The sequence below is a fragment of the Camelina sativa genome, chromosome 16, assembly GCF_000633955.1.
Source record: "Camelina sativa cultivar DH55 chromosome 16, Cs, whole genome shotgun sequence".
Taxonomy (NCBI): Eukaryota; Viridiplantae; Streptophyta; class Magnoliopsida; order Brassicales; family Brassicaceae; genus Camelina; species Camelina sativa.
This window is the reverse complement of record NC_025700.1, coordinates 26,414,238-26,436,208: the sequence shown is the minus strand read 5'-3', so window position 1 is coordinate 26,436,208 and position 21,971 is coordinate 26,414,238. Positions and strand designations below refer to the sequence as shown.

The following is a 21,971-nucleotide window of genomic DNA, read 5'->3' as shown; positions in this document are numbered from 1 at the left end:
AAAAAAAAAAAAAAAAAAAAAAAAAAAAAAAAAAAAAAAAAAAAAAAAAAAAAAAAAAAAAAAAAAAAAAAAAAACTAGGTCTAGTAAGGCTTTATACAATCAGGTTTTAGTTATAGTTTTTGCTACTGAGATGTTGATCAAGACGTTGATTCGTTGATCAAGATGGCAAAACAAGGAATGCTTGATATATATATATATATATGTAAATGAAAATTAGATCGACCATGAGATCCATGTTCCCTTTTAGTTATGTCTATGAATATATGTGCATATGTGCGTGTGTATGTGTCCCAGAATCCCCAACAAATCTCTTCACATATTTTGTATTTTTTCTATCTATTGTTCATCAAACCTAAATATGATTATTAATATTTTTATTTTTTTGGATATGCTCCTTTTACGACCGAACTATAAGCTTGCTATTCATTAGTTATGAGTTTAGTTCTTCGAGTTAAAAAATTTTGTTTGTAGGTGACTGTGAGAATAGCTAAAATTATATCCTTCTTCTTTGCAGAATGTGTTGAAAAGGAAACGAATACACAAATTCTAGCTATACATGAATGGCTTAATAGGTACGTGCATGTCATTCCCACAGTGTTTGTAAATGGTTGTAAAGGAAATGGAATTGAGTGGAACACTTCCGTGACCAAACAATATAAGACATCAACTTCGCTATGAAGCCTACAATTCCAACGTTTTAACTACGACAGGACAAAAAGTGACAAAAACTTTAGAAATGGGAATATGATAATAACAAAAATTTGGTAACAAAAAACACACAAAACCATGGTTACAAATTACATATAAAAAATATGAATGGAGGAATACACAAACGCCAACACCTCTCTCTCTCTCTATATGATACATAAATTACCCCAAAACTAATACACCTCTAAAATTCTACCCACTCATGTCGTGTACCTCGCCAAAAGACCAATACCACATGTATAATAAGTGATTAATCAATACTAAGAAAGAACAAAAAAAGTGAAGGCAACATATAAAAAATGACAAAAACCCTTTTACCCAACAAATAATACTACTCACCACCGACCTGACTAAACCCGTTTCAATCTGACCTATGAAACTCCCCCAAGATCTCAAAACCCTCATCGATTCTCAGTGTGATCCATCTCGTCGGTAAAATAGCACATTGTGGATCAAGAACGGTTTGGTTGGATCTGTACACAACATGAGGATCACCAAGAGGCAGCTATCGGGAGAAGTATGTACTCTCCGCACGCGTCTCTCTTTCTGGGGTTTATATCTAAGCAAGAGAACCCCGGTCATTTGGATTTTGTGGGCGTCCTCTTGTTGGTGTTGGTGGTCGATTTGCGTTTAACTCCTGCAATATATAAATGCTCAGTCATGCCATTTCCAGGTGAAAAAAAAATAGAAGGATTAGTCTCTGTTTCAGAGATAAAAACCTGCATCCATGTGTCCTCTATATGTCTTTCTGGTGAAGTTTCAGGTGAGGTAATTGCTGGAGGCAATGGATGGATAAGCTTGGGAACCACAACAAGATCTCTCCCCAACACCAAGATAGCCCCGGCATTGTTTGCAGTACCTGATAAAGAACACAATATGATTTTATAAGATCAGGATTTTTTTTATCCGGCTTAATAGCGAGTGTTCGGTTCCATAGACATACCACAATAGTTTGTAGCCGAAAAGAGTGTAATCAAATGCCCTTGGGCGAAACGCTCGAATCCATCCATTACGCATTCATGCGCTCGTACAATCAATTGAAGATCATTGTTGTTGCAGAACTCCATGACACGGTCAGGCTGTAATCGCAAAAATCTTGGTCAGTAATAGAACTGGTATTGACGCGAATTAGAATTATATTCTTCAGCATCATTGTCGAGATATACTTATGGAAGCAAATTAGTGGTATATTTTTCAGTACTACTGTCTAAAAAGCCTATGAATAAGTCTAGAGTCGCAAGGGTCAAGCAAAACAAGTTCACTTCTTCACACGTCAGAAGCTCAAAATGAAGAGGGAAGGATGGATCAACAACCAGATGTATAATGAGTACGAGGAGAGGAGAGGAGAGGATGGGAAGGGAAAGTAGGATATCAACAGAAATGAATGAAACAGAAGGAGAATACCACTCACCCCAAAAGTAACCAATCCAGGACCTCTAGCATTGGGCCTCAAACCTTCAACACTGTCATTTTCAGTTGGATCGGACCTAACAGATTGCAATATGACATACTGGTGAGACATCAATCAAGAAAAAAACATAGAATAATAGAATTAGACATGTACTTACCATAGTAAATCCATAAGCACGATTGAGCCTGCTTCCATTGTAATCGGACGTTGGATAATTTCTATCTGCTCTACATGATTTATCGACCGACCAATTCCCCCATGCATACAGATAATTTTCTTCTCAATCAGTGCAGCCAGAGGTAGCCAATTGAATAAACGGTTAATTCGGTGCCATACCCAAATCCCATCACGTTCACCCTGCAAGCAAAGTAGCCACGACATGAGAACCTAAAAGTGGAAACAAGAGATTGTCAGAGATGATGAGACACTACCATTCGCTCAATACACTCTATCCGGAAACCAAAAAGGGCATTAATATCGGCGGCTTCATGGTTTCCACGAATCAGATGTACGTTATGTTGGTATTCAACCTGCAGTGTCAACCATTGAACGTTATAATCTTTCCTATAGCGTTTATAATACCAAAACAGAGGCACTAATATGGTGCTCAAAAACTACCTTTAACGCAAGCAGAAGTGTAATTGTTTCTAGGCTGTGTTGACCCCGATCAACATAGTCCCCTAAAAAGAGGTAATCGATATATCTGAAACCATTTTACACACTCAGTAATGTCAGATCAAAAGTAGCAATCATATATCGTTAGAGATTTAGCTGCACACTTACGATATGTCTCCAGCTGTTGATGGTGAACCATATTCATCAAAAAGGCGCATGAGATCCCCAAACTGACCATGCAAATCACCAAATATCTTAATCGGGGCTCTAAGCTGTAACACAGTAGGTTCGCTCGAGAAAATACGTTCTGCACTGTCGCAAAGATCAGCTATTTCATTGCAATCCAAGAAAAACTGGCGTCGAACTGGAGGCTTCCACCCTCGAGGTTTCAAAAGATGAGCTACAACCTAATAAAATAGAGTTGTTACTTCATTAGAAAGTATTGAGTGTCAACTTGGCACCTCATACTGTTGAACAATACACAACACCAAGTAGTACTACATGTCTGTACAAATAAGTTTCCAATCCTATTAAACCAAGGGATTATACACATCTACAGTATCTAACAACACTTCTGTACAAAAAAGTTTCCAATCCTATTAAACCAAGGGTAATACACATCTACAGTATCTAACAACACTTCTTATTCCTATACAACCAACCAAATGACCAGTGCAACAGCAAGAGAAAGTTTCTACAGCTGTTCTAGCAAGCAGTCTTTTGCAGGAAAATGTAATAAGTGTATAACTGTTCTTCTAGATCCAAAATCATGGACATAATGCTTTCTTACACCAGTTCATTAGGAGAGCAAAACTCTCTACCTTTTTCGGAACACTATTGATTGACATCTGACGATCTAATAATTTCCTCGCTGCTGTAGCACTTTCAGGTGTCCCATAGCTAACACGCCGTCCCTCATTTTCAAATTGATCAATGGACAACTGTCTAACCATTCCACCTAAGGCTCCACCTGTTTCTGCAGCAACCACCACCTTACAAAATTTCAAAAATAAATGCGACGTTAAATTATGAAATTAGGATAATACACCATTATTAAATGAAGAGGGAAAATGTTGTGAAATGTCAGATTTGGTATGATAAGAGTTAGTTTGACTCACAGCTCTATGATGAAGTCGAACCCCTGCAGGAATAACACTGTTGGGTACTGCAGAATCAGGCTTAATTAATGATACTGACGGTTTTCCACTGGGTGTAGCCTCAGCACCACGATCCCTATCCGGCAGTTCAACTTCACCATTGACCTGCCGTGCCTTTGCAGCAGCTAAAGTTGCACTGATAGCCTCGGCTTCCGCAGCAGATGCTTCAACGAGATACTCCACACCCTTGCTTGTTCTCCTACAATGTTGGTTGATAAATATTTTTCACAATGAAATGCATAGGTGCGCTAACATCACGACACATCCCCAAATCAAGACACTAACCGAGTTCCTGGAACCATTGCATTTTCAGTGCTTATATCAGTATACATATCACCATTTACAGGGGGTGCAACAGGACTTCCCAGTACCACAGCATCAGGAGCTGATTCCGGTAACTCCCCTGTCCTTTCATCAGAAAATCCATATCTTCCAGGTGAACGACCAGGTGGCGAGTTTGTTGCTGCAGCAGCCGCAGCAGCATGAGAGGCAGCAGATGTTGTTTCAGCAGCAGCAAGATCTTCAGCAACCAATAGGTCATCAAGTAACACTCCTGAAGCACCAACAGAATATTGTTAAGTTTTGCAGTTATAATTGGGAAAAAAGGGAGGGGTCTACAAGAGAAGTGAAAAGGAGCAACGGCACTGATATTAGACGATTCTATAATGTTTAAACTAACTAATGTTAATTATACAACGTCCAGACTTTAACAAAGATCAAACTACCTATTTAAAAAAGTGTAATCCTACATTATCAGACATTGGTAACTTGATGGAATACTATACCAAATTTACAGAATCATTGGGTCGCAGATGCTGTAAAAATGGTTCATTCTTACAGACAAACATGTAATGGTATACTGCATATAACAAGTTTGAAGCTTTTTTCTGTTACCTCCACGCAAACCACCATAGATAAATATCAAATCACCCACTGCAGCAGCAGCATGTCTGCAGCGCCTAGTCAACTCAACAGAAGCATCACCACCAGCTGCGTCCGCACTATACCTACCAGTTCTAGGACTAGTAACAACCGATTTTGTATCACACCATACACCTGCTGCAGTATCCAACACTGAACAAAGCGAAAAACATGAACCAGTCAGAGAAGCTCAGAAGAATACATGTACTATTTATTATGAATATAATTATGTAGCTCCTTCTACAAAAGATGAGTGAACAATCTTTTACAATATCTGTTCGATAGTTTTCGATGAAACTCAAATATTATATCAAATTTTGGCTTCACTGAAGAAAGATACAGCTTAGACAAAGGACGAAAATAACCACGCTTTTAGAAAAATATGTTTCAGTAACAATTCATCGATTAAGACAATATAAAGTTGTAAAAAAATAACATATTCATTGGTTTAAATATTGCATATATAAGAAAAAACCTTAAGTATTTGCTCATTGAAAACTCCAAAACAACATGAAATGAGATTGTTTCTTTTCCTTTGCTAACCTGCAACACTGGATGAGTCTTCTACCATGCGTCCACCACCAAGTGCCCCACCAGAGACATGGAGTCTTGCGTTTACAAAGACCTAAAATGTTCCACTAAAGGTTAGTTTTTCTGATAGAACTAGATAAGAGAAGAGAAGAAAAGATAAGAAGAAGCGTCTCATACTGCTGCATGCTGGTATCTGGCAGAAGGTGAGACACCAGGGGCTATGGCCCATTCCCAACGTCCATCCCTGTGCTTGGCAAGTCCATATGCACTTGCTAGGGGCTATCATGCAAAGGTACACAAAGACATATTAAGTATGGCAAGCAAACATTTAAGATCAAGACGGACGAAGAACCTCTTAAACTCTAGTTTTCACTTTTATGCAAACATGGTAGCTAATATTCTACTTGAACTCATACTTGAATTAATTAACAAAGAGAAGTTATTCCCCTATCACCTCACTGCAACAGAACAAGTTTGTTAACTGCAGAGTAAATATAATGGTAGCTGAGAGGAATATAACATTTGGATTCCCTCAGGTGACAAACTTAAAGCCTCAATGTAAAGCAAATGTCTATTTTCAAACAGGGGATTAACATGGAAGCAATAACTCTTTGGCTTACCACACTGTTCGCATCTCTTCCACCACAGAGAAGAAGAAGGCCATCAGACCGTGCGCTTGCAGTTGCATACCTAGTCATAACGTACAAATCCAAGAGATCTAAATCACTTAAGAGAGCCAAGATCACATCAAATTAATGAAGCCAAGGAAGCTAAATTACATGCATGGAGGTGGACCTTCCCCTTCTGGTTCCAGCTTACGCCATTCATAAGGTTTGGCAGCAGTGTCCAAAGCCCATACATCAGCTAATGGACGTTTTCCTGGTAATTTAAGGATAAGGGAAAAGGGGCTATTTAAGGAGAATATAAATACACTATTAATGAGGTAGCGAGTAAAATTGCTGACCATCATTTCCACCAATTGCCATGAGATACCTCTGTCCTACCAGTGCCATAACATGACCATAACGCGGTCCTGGTCCAGGACCCTGAACAACAACCCTATATAACGAGGATTTCTAAATCAACCAACAAACTAGTATAATGAATTTCAGACTGAGCTTGCCACAAGATGCAGATTTCTATTCGAACCTGTGCCATCGTGGCCGTTGCTGAGTGAGATCAAGAACGTGAAGATCCTCAGCTGATAAACCAGCAGGACCTATTCCACCCTACGCCACAGAAACAATTCGATAGGAGGTTCAAATTGCTGACCATAAATGATAACCTTGCTAAACTACAATACATAACAACAACCAAAAAAAAAAAAAATTCTCCCCTACCTGAATAACTACCATGGTCCCAACAGCAGTAGCAACATGTGCAGCTCTTGGGCTAGGTGGTTCTCCATAAGGTGTAAGCCTGTAAGCATTATTTCATCATATTAATTGAACTCCACACTTATTAACATACTGTATGAATAAATCTCATACTTTTCTAATATGGATACTAATAAATGGTTAAAGATACAGACAGCACAATTCATATCTTATACTCACCTCGACCACTTATTAGTAAGAACATCATAACAATGGACATCAGCCGTTGCACCAGCAAGCCCTGCATAGGAAACAAACATTATTCCAAACATCAAATACAGGACTTGAAGCCAAAAACAAGGAACTAATGCAAATCTAACATCAACTAGAAATGTAGAGAAAACTAGTTTCACCCTCACAAAGCTTATAGCTTTACTAGAAAAGTAAAGGAGAGGAATCGAAAAACATACGAATGCCGGCACTTCCAGCAGAAGTAGGCGTTCCGGTTCCTCCTGAATTACCCTCAAGAGCCGTAGCACCACCAAACAAGATCAGTCTCGGGCCAATGTAACAAGACGTCCCTTCTTCACCAACAGCAGGAACAGCCGTCAACGTGTGTCCACATCTAGGACCAGGACCATCCTCTTTCTTCTCCATAATAGCATTCACAACCGAATACGTCGGCGCACATCTCGGCCCAACCACCGTCGTTACCTGCGGTTGTTGTTGTTGTTGTTGTTGTCCCGGAGACGGAGACGGAGACGGAGACGGAGGCGAAGGAGTCAAAGACGCCGATTCGGATTCGGATCCAGCTTCTTCGGTTGATTGCTCAGACGCTTCTTTCTCCATAGGCGAAGACGATGAAGCGGCCGTCGTAGTAACAGGATCTTGATCATTCTCTGGTACCATAGACGAATCCAAATCCATTTCTTTTTCTTTTTCTTTTTTTCACAACCCTAAAATTTTTCAAAAGCTTTTAATTTAAGAAAGACAACACATCTTCTCTTAATTTAATAGCAAATCCAAAGTTTCTCGTTTCCAAATTCTTCACGCTTATATAGAAACCCTAACTTAGCTTTCTCCGGTGAGATCCTCCCGGAAAAGAAAAAAAAAAAAAAGTTAATCGAAGCAGAGAGATTCCGAGAATTTGAAAATGAGTTGTTTTTTTTTTGTTTTTTGGTTTAGGAGAGAAAAGGACAGAGAAGAGAAGACGAACTCAACAACGCCCAAACAAACCTGCCCTTTGTTTTTTTTTTTCTTATAATTTTAATTTTAATTTTAATTAATCATCACTCAAATTTTATCATTTTTATGTTTTACCTACTTACTACTTCCTGTATATCATAATAGATAATTTTTTAAGATTTTTACCAAAAAAAGTAATAAATATTATATTATTATTAATTATTTTTGTTTAATATTTTTTTTAATATTCATTTATTTATACTTTTCTCCTACTTGTCATTCAATTACATGATATATTTAATTATTTATTATAAAACTAAAAAACATTAATTAGTTATTTGATTTTAAAAATAAAAATGCATTAAATATATTACAGAAATCATCGTTTGTGATACAGAAAAAATCTTAGAATATCATCATTTATGATAATAGAGAGAGTATAAGAAAAACAACAACAAAATTTATTTGAGGAAATAAAACACTCTTTTATCTAATTTCAATTGTTGTAACAAATTGAAAAGCCATATGTAGTCATTGTACTAAGAAACAGTTTCATCATTTATGTTAATACAAATTGTACTAAAAAACAGTTTCATCATTTACTTACGTGGAACCAAACCTAATTTTTACTTACGTGTAGTGTGTGTAGTGACTGTAGTCTAACACCGCTTGTAACATCCCTAGTGTATTATTTGATTATTCATTATTAATGACGGATTTGAATATATTGAAAATATGTAGCACATTGTAACGTTTTGCTACCAATTTTTACTATCATGAAATATAAAAAACTTTGTAGCAAATTCATTGTATATCCATCGCAAATATTATCACAATGATTTTTTTTTTTTTGTTAAAATTGTGTATATTGCAGAAATTTAGTAATAAACGGTAAATATGAATCGAACGCCTTAAAATCATTATTTACACAAACAAATCAAGTATAAAAGTGGAATACAATAAATAAATAAACAATGATAGAGCCATAGAGGAAAAGGAAAATGGCAATGCCATGAGGATGACATTAAATGTCATCTACATTTGAATGACATAACTCTCTGAAGTCAGATTAACTTCGTACAAACCGCCATTTCCAGTTTTGGAAGCTTTAGAAACTATTTTATGAAGAAACGACTTATTTTCTTTCATTTCATGATTAAGGTACTATTTACTTTCGGAAAGAAAATTTACGTTTACATCGAAAAGAAAAAATCACTTTTTGACTATAAAGTATTTTTTACAAGTTTTTTTCCTTTCTTTTTTTTTTTATTGGGTCAAATTTGCAAGCGTCGGTTTGTTTGTTGCTCTCATTTATTGGATTCCTCCAAAGTCCATAGCTATGAAATATAGCAGACAATGCAATATCAAAATTGTTATAAACCTTGCATGTGCGTTGATTGAGTACAAGAGTGATGCTGGAGAGTAAAAAGGTTATAAAAAGGTTTAGATTCTTAAACGTAAATAGTATACAATTAAGAAGTCTGGCTATTGAAATTTTCGGATTTTAAGTTATCAATTTAGCTGCTTTACAGAACCTGCTCCAAAGGACTCTTCATCAATATAATGACTAGTATCCAACTGAAAAATTCTCGATCTCTAGTATTTGCACAAACATAACATCTAACCAACAGCTGTTAGAACTTTTCACAATTTTACATAAGAAAAATCCACAATTTGTATCATATATTCCAGCATTTGTTGATCAATGCATCGTGATTGCTTGTTGGTTTCTGGGAACTTCTCCGCACGATATTCCATCAAGACCGAATCAGTTTTTCCTATGTGACTTCTTGTTCTGTTTCTTCTTGGAAGGCCCAATTCCATTTGCAAGATCAAATGAGCTCAGATCATCTAGAACTTGATCAAGACCAAGACCAGGAGCTTCTTCACCTTCCTTCACAGATCGTGAACCTTCAACTATTTCGGCTCCCAAAGTATCACCATCCTCTGACTCGTTTTCATCTTCTCGGGTCATCTCTGGAGGCATTGCAAAATGTGGAAGCTTACCTTCAATGTAATCTTTCAGAATCTGCCTAGCTGCTTTGGTCTCATCAGGTAGTCCACTAGAAGCGACATAACCACGAGAGAGGCAGTACGTTCTTAGAAGCTCTGAGGCAAGAGGTGGGCGGGACTGAGGCTCATAGGTTTTGGGTTTAGGTAGAGAGATGTTGTACACATCCTCAATGGCATGCCGAGGAACACGTTCAGCCACAACCTTAATAGCTTCACGGTGCTCGGTCATCCGGTCTATTGGAAGAACTCCAGAAGCAATCATTTCATATCTTGAGCTTGAGAATGAAGGGAAGACTAAACCAGGGCAATCACAGAGCATTAGCTCCTCAGAGATAATCAATGTCTGGAAATGCTTTGTTTTCCCCGGGGTAGATGTGACACCTGTTCGCTTCTGACCTACCAAAGCGTTGATTGTCGAACTCTTTCCTACATTCGGGTACCCAACAAAACCAACCACAACTTGTTCGTGGTGCGACTCGGTAGATGTTTCGGAAACTCCTCTAGATTTCTTCATTTTTACTATCTCTTGAGCCTCAAGTTTTAATCGAGCCAAAAGCTCGTCCCTTCCATATAATTTAACAGCTGGGTCATCTGTCTTCTGAGAGGTATCAGGTGCTCTCCACTGTTCTTTCAGGGGTTTACCTTCTAGGGTAGCCGTAGCAGCTTTGGCTGACCAGAATACAAACAGAATATTGTTGCGGGAAAAGTATTCCGCCCATTTCTCCCTGCATATAAAATTTACAACCCAATTGGTTAGCAAAAAACAAAAAGGTTAGAGGCAAAGAAGCAAGTAACAAGTTTACCTGACATAAGTAGGTAGAAGATCCGCCTTGTTAACAAGAAGCATTGTTTTTTTATGCTCATCAATTTCTTGTGCATATGCCTGCGTCAGAACAAATCTTCACGTAAATGTTTGATATGATCAGGAAAATTCTACTAAGAGAAAAAGCTGCGAGTTGGCAGAGATAGAGTTACCTCAAGATCAGGGCACCGATAGAACAGAGGATCTCTAGCATCAACAACCATAACAATCTGAAAGAGAAGTACAGATAGCCAATGAGTTTTTGCAATTAACTTAATTCAGGTAGATGAGCATTAAGAGACGAAAAATAACATACCAAATCACTTCGTTCCAGCACTCGCCATAGCTGCCTCCAAATGTCAAGATTCTTCTCGAATGGAGTCAATACAAGCTTTTCATTTTCCTCGAGGCTGAATACAGCAGAAAAGTAGGCATGCATAAGTATATAGCACTAAGTCCCAAGGAAATTTGCATATAATATAAATCAAACCATACATCAAAAACAGCAAGAAAATAATATCTTGAGTAAACAATAACATGCTTCAAGATGTGAAAATGGATACTATAAAATCAACAAAAGTGGTTAAAACGAAACTTATTTGACTGTTTTGGTACCCTATCCCAAACTCTCCCCAGCTTTCCTTTGAAAAAAAAAAATTATCTTGAACTTACATCGAGCTAACATATGTGTTGCCAAAGTACTTCAGCTTTATCAAGTGCTAAAATTAGATAAATACGTCAACCTTCAGAAATTTAACAAATCAAAATCGAAACAAAAGCCATTAAGTGGTATAAGTGACAACCAAAACCTTGCAGTTTGTAGCAAGCAAGTACTAGAGTAAACATAGTCCCTAGCTTATGAGTACTGATTCGAATACGAAATCTCCTAAACTTTTCTTTAATTTAATCGTTCCCTATTTTATAGAAAAGCATTGTACTCCCTTATTGAGAAAATGATCTGACTTGGTTAAAACACTTGCATATAAGCAACCCTCCATTCTACTAACAGCTTAAATCCTTCTACTGCCAGATATTTATCTTGTTTATTGCCAACAACACTAGGAAGAATAACAAGGTAAAACAGAACCAACCTCGCAAGTTTCCGGCGCCAAGTGAGAAAAGCTTGTTTTTCATTAGCATCAAGTTGCTCCACATTCATTTTTGGTGTCCAATGAGGTCTGAATATAGTAAAGAGAAAGAACATTAAACTAAAGAAGACTTCATGTAACTCCTGAACAAACTAAAGAAGAAGCAAAAGAACCACAACACACCTTCGAGGCACTTGAAGGCTACTAGCATGTAAAGCCTCTTCTCTCATCCGTTGCTCTTTCCATTCTTTAGCTGTTATACCACTTGAACTCGAACCTGTGTCCCTATTTACATACAAAGAAGAATTAGCTCATGACAGATATGATGATTCAATACATAGAAGCTTCTTCAGATTCAGAGCACAAACACAAACAGTAATCACCAATATAGATAATCAATACACAGAGCTCAAAAGCAAATTCTTCAGATATGAAACAAAACGATTTAGATGAATCAATAAACAGAGCTCACAGATTGAAGAATCCATCAATTTAAACAAATAATCTCTCTAACAAAGATGTGAAAACACAAAATGAAATCGAGAAACTCACAGATTGATAGGTACAGGGGTTGCGGAATCGTGATGAATCGCGAAGACCCGTTCAGCTTCCTCGGCTTGTTCGATGATAGCATCGATGTCGCTGACCTCTGTAACAGATTCCAAAACCTTCTTGTGTTGATCCTTGTAGGACTTGCCTTTTTCCTTTGTTTCTTGGATCATATGGTTATGGTGCTTCACTAGAGCTCGCCCTAGAGACGTCTTCTCGTTCTTCCCCATTTTCTTATCGTCAGATAACGGGAATCGCAGAGGTTGTGAGAGGATTGAACGCCTTCTGATTGTGGTGGTTGAGTTCAAAACTCGAAAATGGAAAAGGCTCTCGTGTGGTGTAATGTGAAGCGAAGCGAAGCCGCCGTGGGGAGAAAATTTTAATAAAGTAAGAGTTTAGGTCTTCCAAGGAAAATTTGGAAAAATATCCTAGTTATGTTTATAAATTTATGCAAATTCACTTTTTATTTTTCAATTACTCTATGAATTTACTAAAATAACTTTGTGGAAAAAAAAAACTTAAATAACTTAAAATAAATTTTAAAAACAGTTTTCATAGAAAATCAATATTTGAAAACTAAAAAATCAATTATTTTTGTTAAGATAAATAATATTTGTTACTATATTAAAATTTTGTGTGGATTATTATTGTAATCAGTTTTCAAAACAATATTTCTATTATGAGATGAGATAACAAATTTTTCAACGTCATACTTTATTTCATTAACTTGAAACATATACTCCATTAGATAGCTGTTATTTAGAGAAATATGCAAAAAAATCTTTAAAGTTATTTAAAAAACAAAATTTACCCTCATTCTTCAAAAAATGCAGATTAATCATATGAAACAAAAAATAATATGCAATATAACTCATGTTAAAAATTAAAGCTAAAAAAAATTCGGGCAATCGAGGATCAAGATGGACCTAACGATTACTCAATTTTACCGGAGATAATTGATTAACTTTTTATAATATGTAATAAAATAATTGAAAATATATATATATATTATGTTTAGTCATATAATTGATTGAAAGTAAAATTTGTTTTGTTCGAGCAACTTTAAAAATCTATGTTTTGCTCAATTTTTCCATTTAAAATCTTATGTTTTGCTCAGTTTTTTCATTTAAAAACTTATGTTTTGCTCAACTTATGGAAATCAAGACACTCTTTTCGTCCACGAAGGAAATCATTTCTTTAAAGAGTACTTCATCAAATGATCGATCAACTTTATATTTGATACGCTAGATCGTTTTACGAGGTAACACAAAAATACAATAATGTCTTTATCAATGGTTCTCATATAGACTTCAACATTGCATTAACAATTGAAACAATTTTTTTTGTAGAATTGCATAACTCATTTTGTAGCGAATTGAAATACAATTGGGTGTATTACAACAAACCAAAAGGAAACATTAAGAGAGTGGACAGGGTTTGCTTTCGTGAATTACAAGATAGAAAGAAGCGGGAAAGTGTGGTTTGGACGTCCGTGGAGATCTTATGCGAGAGTTGCCTTCTCCAAAACATACATGTCTCAAGTTGTTTCTCATAATGGGTGTCTCCAAAAAGAATCGTGTATTACGGAAAAAATCGTTGTTATGGACCGGGAGCCAATCACAAACTCATAGTAAACAATTTCTCTATGCGAAACAACTTACGAATATAGAAGCGACTCCTTTCATCAACATCTTCTTTATTGATGGATGTTGAACTTTGTCAAAAAAATATATTAAAAGTACACATATAAATCCAAATCAGTAGTCCTATATTTCCTCCTTATATAATTGTATTATCGTCAACCATAATCTACCCGTTATATAATTTGAGAGCTTTTAGTTTCATTTATTTATTTAGATAAATAAGTAATTTATTTATTTAGATAAATAAGTAATTTATTTAAAACAAGTCTTTTAAAAATAATTTATTTAGATACATGTTACTTATTTGTCAAAAAAAAAATTCAAGTTGTTATTTTGTTGATATCATCAATATTAGAATATTAGACATGTCAAATTAAGTTGATTCATTATGATGGTGTAAAAGAAATTGTCTTACGGGTGAATCAAAATATTTTGTTACAAGCTCTAAATATTTCTTCACAATTACAAAAATATTGAATGGAAACTAGATATATAAAATAGCAGTTAAATTTTGAAAATTTTCGATTTAAAAAAAATAAAATAATATACTAATGCACAATATCAACACCAAACATAACCAAATTCACTTCGAACTTTTAGGAGTACTTTTATAAACCAACACTATTTTTCAAACGCCAATTTTTATAATCGACCTATGTTTCTAAGGTTCAATTAAAATATGAAATAGCGTTTTTATTTATTTATGGGAATATCCACATTCGATCCTTGTTGGAAAGCTCAAAAAGTCAATATATCCATGTCAGGCAACTAGACAAGCTATTTAATTTCCCAAAACAAAAGAAAAACAAAAAAAATCTCTAAACCACATTCTTCGTTCTCAAGATCCAGAAAACTAACTAAACTGAAGATGAGTTCAAGATCTGCTGATCTCACAAGCAAACGAGTTACCTTCATAATCTTCTTGCTAAGTCTTTCACTTGTTGAGTTATGCCATGGAGGATTTACAAGTGAATATGTCAGAGGAACTGATTTACCAGATGACATGCCTTTAGACAGCGATGTCTTTGCAGTTCCTCCTGGTCCTAATACTCCTCAACAAGTTCATATAACGCAAGGGAATCATGAAGGTAATGGAGTGATCATTTCTTGGGTTACTCCAGTTAAACCTGGTTCAAATACTGTTCGGTATTGGTGTGAGAAGGAGAAATCGAAGAAGGAAGCAGAAGCTACAGTGAACACTTACCGGTTCTTTAATTACACTTCTGGTTATATCCACCATTGCCTCATCGATGATTTGGAAGTAAGTACTCATCACTTTAAAGCTGTTTTCGATTTTGATTTGGTTTTGATTTGGTTTTGGTTCTGTTTTTTTTTTCTTTTTCTTTTTTGGTTGTTTCAGGTATTATTTAAAAATATTATTAATTTAGAAGAAAAAATTCGGGTTTGGATATGTAAAAAAAAAATTATGGATTCAAATATAAGTTCTTGAGTATAGAATTTGCACAGAAACAAAAAAAAAGAGTATAGAAAATTTGAATCCATTTAAACTATATTTTGGTATAGAAATAGTAATTCTATTTAAGTCATGTACTATAAAATATAATTCGGTTTTGGGATATAATATTTTAGATCATTTATGTTGTATTTACTATTTAGTTACTGTTTAAAAAATATATATATATTAATTATATATGGTTTGTGTGCAGTTTGATACAAAATACTACTACGAAATTGGGAGTGGCAAGTGGCGCAGACGGTTCTGGTTCTTTACTCCGCCTAAATCAGGCCCTGACGTACCTTACACCTTTGGATTAATCGGTATATAAACTAACTGTTGTCTTTAAAAATTCATGTTTATGGGCTAACATAAGTGGAGTGACACATTAAACCTTAGATAATGTTTTTGACTATGGTGGTCTCCAACAACTTTCCAATTTGGGATATTTGTATTAACTTCCAGGGGATTTGGGACAAACATATGACTCAAATACTACGTTAAGCCATTATGAGATGAATCCGGGGAAAGGACAGGCCGTTCTGTTTGTAGGAGACTTGTCTTACGCAGATCGCTACCCTAACCACGACAACAATAGATGGGATACTTGGGGAAGGTTTGCTGAGAGAAGTGTTGCTTATCAACCTTGGATATGGACTGCAGGCAACCACGAAATCGACTTCGTTCCTGACATTGTACTACTTGAGTCCTTCCTTTATCTTTTTTCATTTCTTGAGTAATGATCTAAACTTAACTTGAAGAGTTTGGTTTTAGGGTGAAATAGAGCCATTCAAGCCTTTTATGAATAGGTATCAAACGCCATATAAGTCATCAGGAAGCATCTCTCCATTGTGGTATTCCATCAAAAGGGCGTCAGCTTATGTTATTGTTATGTCTTGTTACTCATCTTATGGTAAGGTTTGGAGATGCAAACTGCTTTAAGAAATTATTTAGAGTCTTAAAGCTTAATAAAATTTGCATATTATTGATTAGGGAAATACACACCTCAATACAAATGGCTGGAAAAGGAGTTGCAAGGAGTGAATCGAACAGAGACACCATGGGTTATAGTCTTAGTACATTGCCCGTTTTATAGTAGCTATGTGCATCATTACATGGAAGGTGAAACATTGAGAGTCATGTACGAACAATGGTTTGTCAAATACAAGGTTGATGTTGTGTTTGCAGGTCATGTTCATGCCTATGAAAGATCGGTAAATTTCATTTTACTTTTCCCCAGTAGTATTGATATTTATTATCTACACTCCCCTTGTCCCCAAAGTGATGTTCTCAAAACAATGACGCAGGAACGTGTTTCTAACATTGCTTACAACATTGTCAATGGACTGTGTGAGCCAATATCGGATGAGTCAGCTCCTGTATACATCACAATCGGTGATGGAGGAAACTCTGAAGGCTTGGTTACTGAGTAAGTTTACGATATTTTTGCAAACACTTTTATTAACGACAGAGTTATATCAATAACAGAGTTGGTTATGTGTTAGTTTGAAAGTTACTTACTCTGTTTTTGATACAACTCTATCTTTATGACTTCAACCTTATCCATTCTTCAACTCTGTATTATACTTTCTCTGTTATTTGATACAAACCGTTTGCTATATTTGTAGCATGATGCAGCCACAACCAAGCTACTCCGCCTTTCGAGAAGCTAGCTTTGGGCACGGGCTGCTAGAGATTAAAAACAGAACTCATGCCTACTTCAGCTGGAATCGTAACCAAGATGGAAACTCTATAGCAGCAGACTCTGTGTGGTTGATTAATCGGTTTTGGGGAGCTCAAAACAAGACACGGCTTGGTGCGTTTTAAACACAAACTGAACATGGTTGTGTTGTTTCTGCAAATTCTAAAGAAAAACAAATCAATTAGTGACTGTTCTATAAAAGATATGTTATTGTTTGTGAAAGGTATCTTTACAACCTTCACCGTTTCTCATTGGAATGTGTGAAACTGTTTTTTCTTAAAGCATCTACTAGTTAACTATGAAATCAACCTAGTATATTGGAGAGAACTCATCAAATAAGATAAATCGCAAGAATTTACAAAACAATACATCTCATAGAACAAATAGTGAAAAGTTAGTTATGATATTCGAGATATAAGTAAGAGAAGAAGCGAGGCATGCAAGATTAGTCGGTTTTATACTCCTCCCACTGCCGGATCTCGACCGCCTCCACCAACTCCACCGTCGCACGTGAAAGCTCCTCCGCAGCTCTCTCTGCAATATCCTCAGCCTCCATTTTTCTAGCTTCAAAGTCCAGCGACATTCTCATGACTTCATCTCTTAGCTCTACAAATTCCTCGAGGTCTTCTTCTTTTAACAACCATCTCATACTTTGAATTTCGTCGATAATTTCTTGCGTAGCAAGGTGATGCGGACATCAACCCTACCGCCCAAACCGTTGAACCAGATCTTGTACCACATCCTGTACCAGAAGTACGAGAAGGCTCTGTGACACGATCAAAGGCTAAACATCTAAGGAAGAGGTTTAACCTAGCTGTTCAAGACATTGTAACCTCCCTAGAGCTGAAGGACGTCAACTGGTATGTACCACCATCATGCCACCACAACCGAGATGACCACATTGCTGAGGAAGAGCTTGCTGAAGCCTTCACCCAAATGAGCCTAGATCAAACTAGTTCCCCAGGTATGAAATCTCTTTTGGCAGGTCAAGGAACCTCAAGAATCCAAGAGAAGACATTGGATCTGCAAGAGACGTGTGATACAAGCTACACCTCCGATCAAGATAGTGAAGATCCAGATCAAGACATAAAGGACATGAACGAGCATCAAGAGGCTGATCAAGATACTCTAGAGGAACTCCAGGAAGACCCCTACTTCAGTAAACAAGCCAACAAGCCAGTACAAGACAAGAACCCTGAAGTAGTTCATCGACTACTACAAGAAGTGGTTCAAAGAACGTCTATTGGGCCTAGATCGCATCCAGGTAAGTCCTATTCAATATTTTCGATCCTTGCAGGTTCCACCAACCCCAACAACGGCTAGAAGGCGTGCTCATCAAGAGAGATCAAATTTGCTTAGTATTTTCTTTAATTAGTTTATTTACTTTCCAAAAACAATGGTTTGTGTTTGATTTTATTTGCTTTCCTTTGTTGCATTATTTTACATTTATTTTTCGGCCTTAGGGCTAGCTGAAGGACTCTTATAAAGTCCCCCTGCAGCAGTTGTACGATTTTTCACCTTTGATATTAATAAAACTCTGAATTTCTTCTTCTTCTCTTTAAGTGTTCTTAAGAGAATAAGCTTGTTCTTTGTCTTGTGTGTGAGATTCCACAAGGCTAAGTTCGTGTACTGTATCAGAGACCAATCACATCTCTGTGGTTTACTTCGCTCCGCCAACACTTCCCCTTTATCGATCCCACACGAGAGAAGCAACCGCCATCGTGTCAGATCTACACCATCGACCATCTTTCCTTCACAAGAGAGAAGCGACCGCCAGCTTGTGAAGCCATCATCTCTATCCCGGTATAAGACTCACCACCGAATCTTGTATCACAAGGTATGTTAGATTGGCCCTGTCAGCTGTTGTTTTTGCTGCTTTGGCGGTTTCTTGGATAACAAGGTAGTTCTCACGAATTCCGCCTGATAAAATTATTATTTCATCTCTCGATGCTTTGATATCCTCATGGACTCGTACGTCTTCCCAGATTTCATCAACATTGAGGTGCAAGTGGTCTTTCAGAGTTACAAATTCTGAGTAGACGAATTTCTTTATCAACTCCCTATATGTCCTCATCTTCTCTCCATCATCTTTCAACTCTTCACGTAACTCTAAGAGTTTCCCTGACAAGTTTTTGTTGGATAAGCTTTGAAGCTTAAGGCCCAAGTTATTCTTACAAAGGAAAGATAAGAATAAGAGAGAAGATTAAGATAGACTTGAATAGAATTAGGAGTTATCTAGTTCTATAGTCCTAATAAGAGTAGGAATAAGAAAGCCTATATATATATCAATTGTTGAGTTGTGTCATTGATATGAGAAAATAGAGAGCTTTGGAAGTGTTTAATTTTGAGAGGAGATTTTCTAAACATAAATAAAAGAGAGTTATTCTTTTAATCAAGTTCTTTTATATCTTTGATTTGGTATCAGAGCTTAGGTTTAATCAATCCAAAGGATCGGACTTGATTCTAAACAATGAGCGAACTAGCAACCGGAACTCGTCCGAAGGACATGGACAAGTCGGTCTCGATTCAATGCCCTCAACTCACCTATACAAACTATACAGTTTGGTTTATGAAGATGAAGGTGATATTGTGAATTCAAAAGGTTTGGGAGACTATTGAACCATGTTCAACAGATGGAGATAAGAATGATGTAGCTACAGCCTTGTTGTTTCAATCGATCCCAGAATCTCTTATTCTACAAGTTGGTGATCTAGCTACACCTAAAGATATTTGGGATTCGATTAAATCTAGAAACATGGGAGCTGACCGTGTTAACGAAGCTCGATTACAGACTTTAATGTCTGATTTCGAGTAACTACGAATGGCTGACTCGGATAGAGTTGATGTTTTTGATGGAAAGCTATCTGAAATCGCAACACAGGCAACATCACTCGGACAAACTATTGATGAACCCAGGATGGTAAAGAAATTGCTAAACAGTGTGCCTAGGAACAAGTTTATCCATCTTGTTGCCTCTCTAGAACAAGTATTGGATCTCAATACTACAAGCTTCCAAGATATAGTTGGAAGACTCAAAGCCTTTGAGGAGAGAATACAAGGAGAAGATAAACAAGAAGACACACAAGGAAAGCTTATGTTTACTGGTTTCGATTATCAAACACATACAGACTATACTCAGAGTTTTAAAAACTTCGAGGCAGAGGTCGTGGTCGTGGTGGCAGGGGCTACAGAGGACGCGGCAGAGGACGAGGAAGATGAAGATACAATGGACAGGATCGAACCGAGTTTCACACAAATCAAAATCAGACTCAGGAAAAGAAAGAGAAGGTTATAACCTGTTTTAGATGTGATAAGATTGGTCATTACGCTTCTTCTTGTCCGGAGAAAACACAAAAATTGCAAGAATCAAACAAGGTTGAAGCAGAAGAAACAGAGAAGGCGGATCAAACTCTCTACATGCATGAAATAGTGTTTTTGAATGAAGACAAACTTATCCCTAAGAACTACAGCAAAGAAGAGGGCATGTGGTATCTAGACAATGGGGCAAGTAATCATATGACAGGACAAGAAACTTATTTTTCTGAGTTTAATAGGAACATAAGAGGTAAAGTCAAGTTTGGAGATGGTTCGTGTGTTGAGATTGTTGGCAAAGGTTCGATATTGTTTGAGAGCAAGAATGGAGAACAGATTCTTGTGTCTGATATCTATTATATTCCTGATCTCAAAAGTAATATACTAAGCTTAGGACAAGCAACAGAGGTAGGTTGTGATGTCCGTATGAGACGTGATTACCTTACGGTTCATGATCCAAGAGAGATACTTTTGGTAAGAGTCTTGCGTTCTGCAAATCGTCTTTATAAAATCAATCTCAAAATAGGAAGACCGACTTCGTTGCTATCACGTCTTGATGACAACACCTGGAAGTGGCACGCTAGGCTTGGACACATCAGTTTCAAAACGATCAAAGCAATGTTTTTGCAGAATATGGTTCACGGATTAACTGATGTAAGAGATGAAAAACTGTTATGTCAATCTTGTTTGGTTGGTAAGTAGACTCGACAGGTGTTCCCAAAAACTGCCCTGTTTCGAGCATCTAAACCATTGGAGTTGCTTCATGCGGACCTGGGTGGTCCCATATCTCCAGCAACACTCGCAAATAACAGGTACATATTTGTGATTATTGATGATTTTTCAAGATACATGTGGTCCATCTTGATAAAGGAGAAGAGTAAAGCTTTTTGAAGCTTCAAAGGGTTCAAAAGTGTTGTAGAAAAGGATATTGGCATTGTTATCAAGACTCTTAAGACTGATAGAGGTGGAGAGTTCACTTCAAGAGAGTTTAATGAGTTTTGTGAATCTGCTGGGATCACAAGAAATCTAACAGCTCCTTATACTCCTCAACAAAATGGAGTTGTTGAGAGAAGGAACAGAACTCTAATGGAGATGACAAGAAGTCTCCTTAAAGGAATGGAAGTTCCAAATTATCTATGGGGAGAAGGAGTTCGTCATGCCACCTATTTGATAAATAGGGTGCCTACTAAGGCACTAAATAACATGACACCTTATGAGAGTTTGCGAGGAAGAAAGCCAAACATCGAGGATTTAAGGGTTTTTGGTTGTGTAGCATATGCAAAGGTGGATAATGCACTTCTTAAGAAGCTTGATGATAGGTCACAACCACTGTTACATCTCGAAATTGAGCCCGGATCGAAGGCTTACAGGTTGTTTAATCCTACTACTCGAAGAATCACTGTTAGTCGAGATGTGGTTTTCAGTGAAAAAGACAAGTGGTCATGGAGTTCATCGAAAGATGGTACTAATAGGGAGCCTGGTATGTTTCACATGCGATGGGAAGACATTAAAGATGTAGGAGAAGGCCCAGTCGTGACAGAAAATAATGCAGAGGATGCAG

At 36.8% G+C, this 21,971-nt stretch overlaps 3 protein-coding genes across 3 annotated transcripts; 1 reads left to right on the top strand and 2 right to left on the bottom strand.

The window, feature by feature from the left end:
* On the bottom strand, positions 645–7,856 carry LOC104752621 (serine/threonine-protein phosphatase BSL3). Its single transcript, XM_010474811.2, has 21 exons — positions 7,131–7,856; positions 6,901–6,961; positions 6,685–6,763; positions 6,494–6,573; positions 6,309–6,403; positions 6,124–6,223; positions 5,965–6,034; positions 5,522–5,623; positions 5,357–5,438; positions 4,787–4,966; positions 4,178–4,445; positions 3,854–4,091; positions 3,557–3,727; positions 2,904–3,142; positions 2,739–2,823; positions 2,552–2,650; positions 2,278–2,477; positions 2,121–2,196; positions 1,653–1,788; positions 1,429–1,568; positions 645–1,346 (listed from the first exon to the last, which is right to left on the bottom strand). The coding sequence occupies exons 1-21, from the start codon at positions 7,585–7,587 to the stop codon at positions 1,269–1,271; spliced, it is 3,036 nt and encodes a 1,011-aa protein (XP_010473113.1). The 5' UTR covers positions 7,588–7,856; the 3' UTR covers positions 645–1,268.
* Positions 9,332–12,689, bottom strand: LOC104752620 (GTPase LSG1-1). Its single transcript, XM_010474810.2, has 7 exons — positions 12,301–12,689; positions 11,932–12,033; positions 11,752–11,838; positions 10,977–11,070; positions 10,834–10,890; positions 10,662–10,741; positions 9,332–10,583 (listed from the first exon to the last, which is right to left on the bottom strand). The coding sequence occupies exons 1-7, from the start codon at positions 12,525–12,527 to the stop codon at positions 9,614–9,616; spliced, it is 1,617 nt and encodes a 538-aa protein (XP_010473112.1). The 5' UTR covers positions 12,528–12,689; the 3' UTR covers positions 9,332–9,613.
* Positions 14,718–17,349, top strand: LOC104752618 (fe(3+)-Zn(2+) purple acid phosphatase 12-like). Its single transcript, XM_010474809.2, has 7 exons — positions 14,718–15,201; positions 15,608–15,719; positions 15,862–16,091; positions 16,171–16,309; positions 16,390–16,610; positions 16,704–16,825; positions 17,025–17,349. Exons 1-7 carry the CDS (start codon positions 14,809–14,811, stop codon positions 17,221–17,223), a joined length of 1,416 nt encoding a protein of 471 aa, XP_010473111.1. The 5' UTR covers positions 14,718–14,808; the 3' UTR covers positions 17,224–17,349.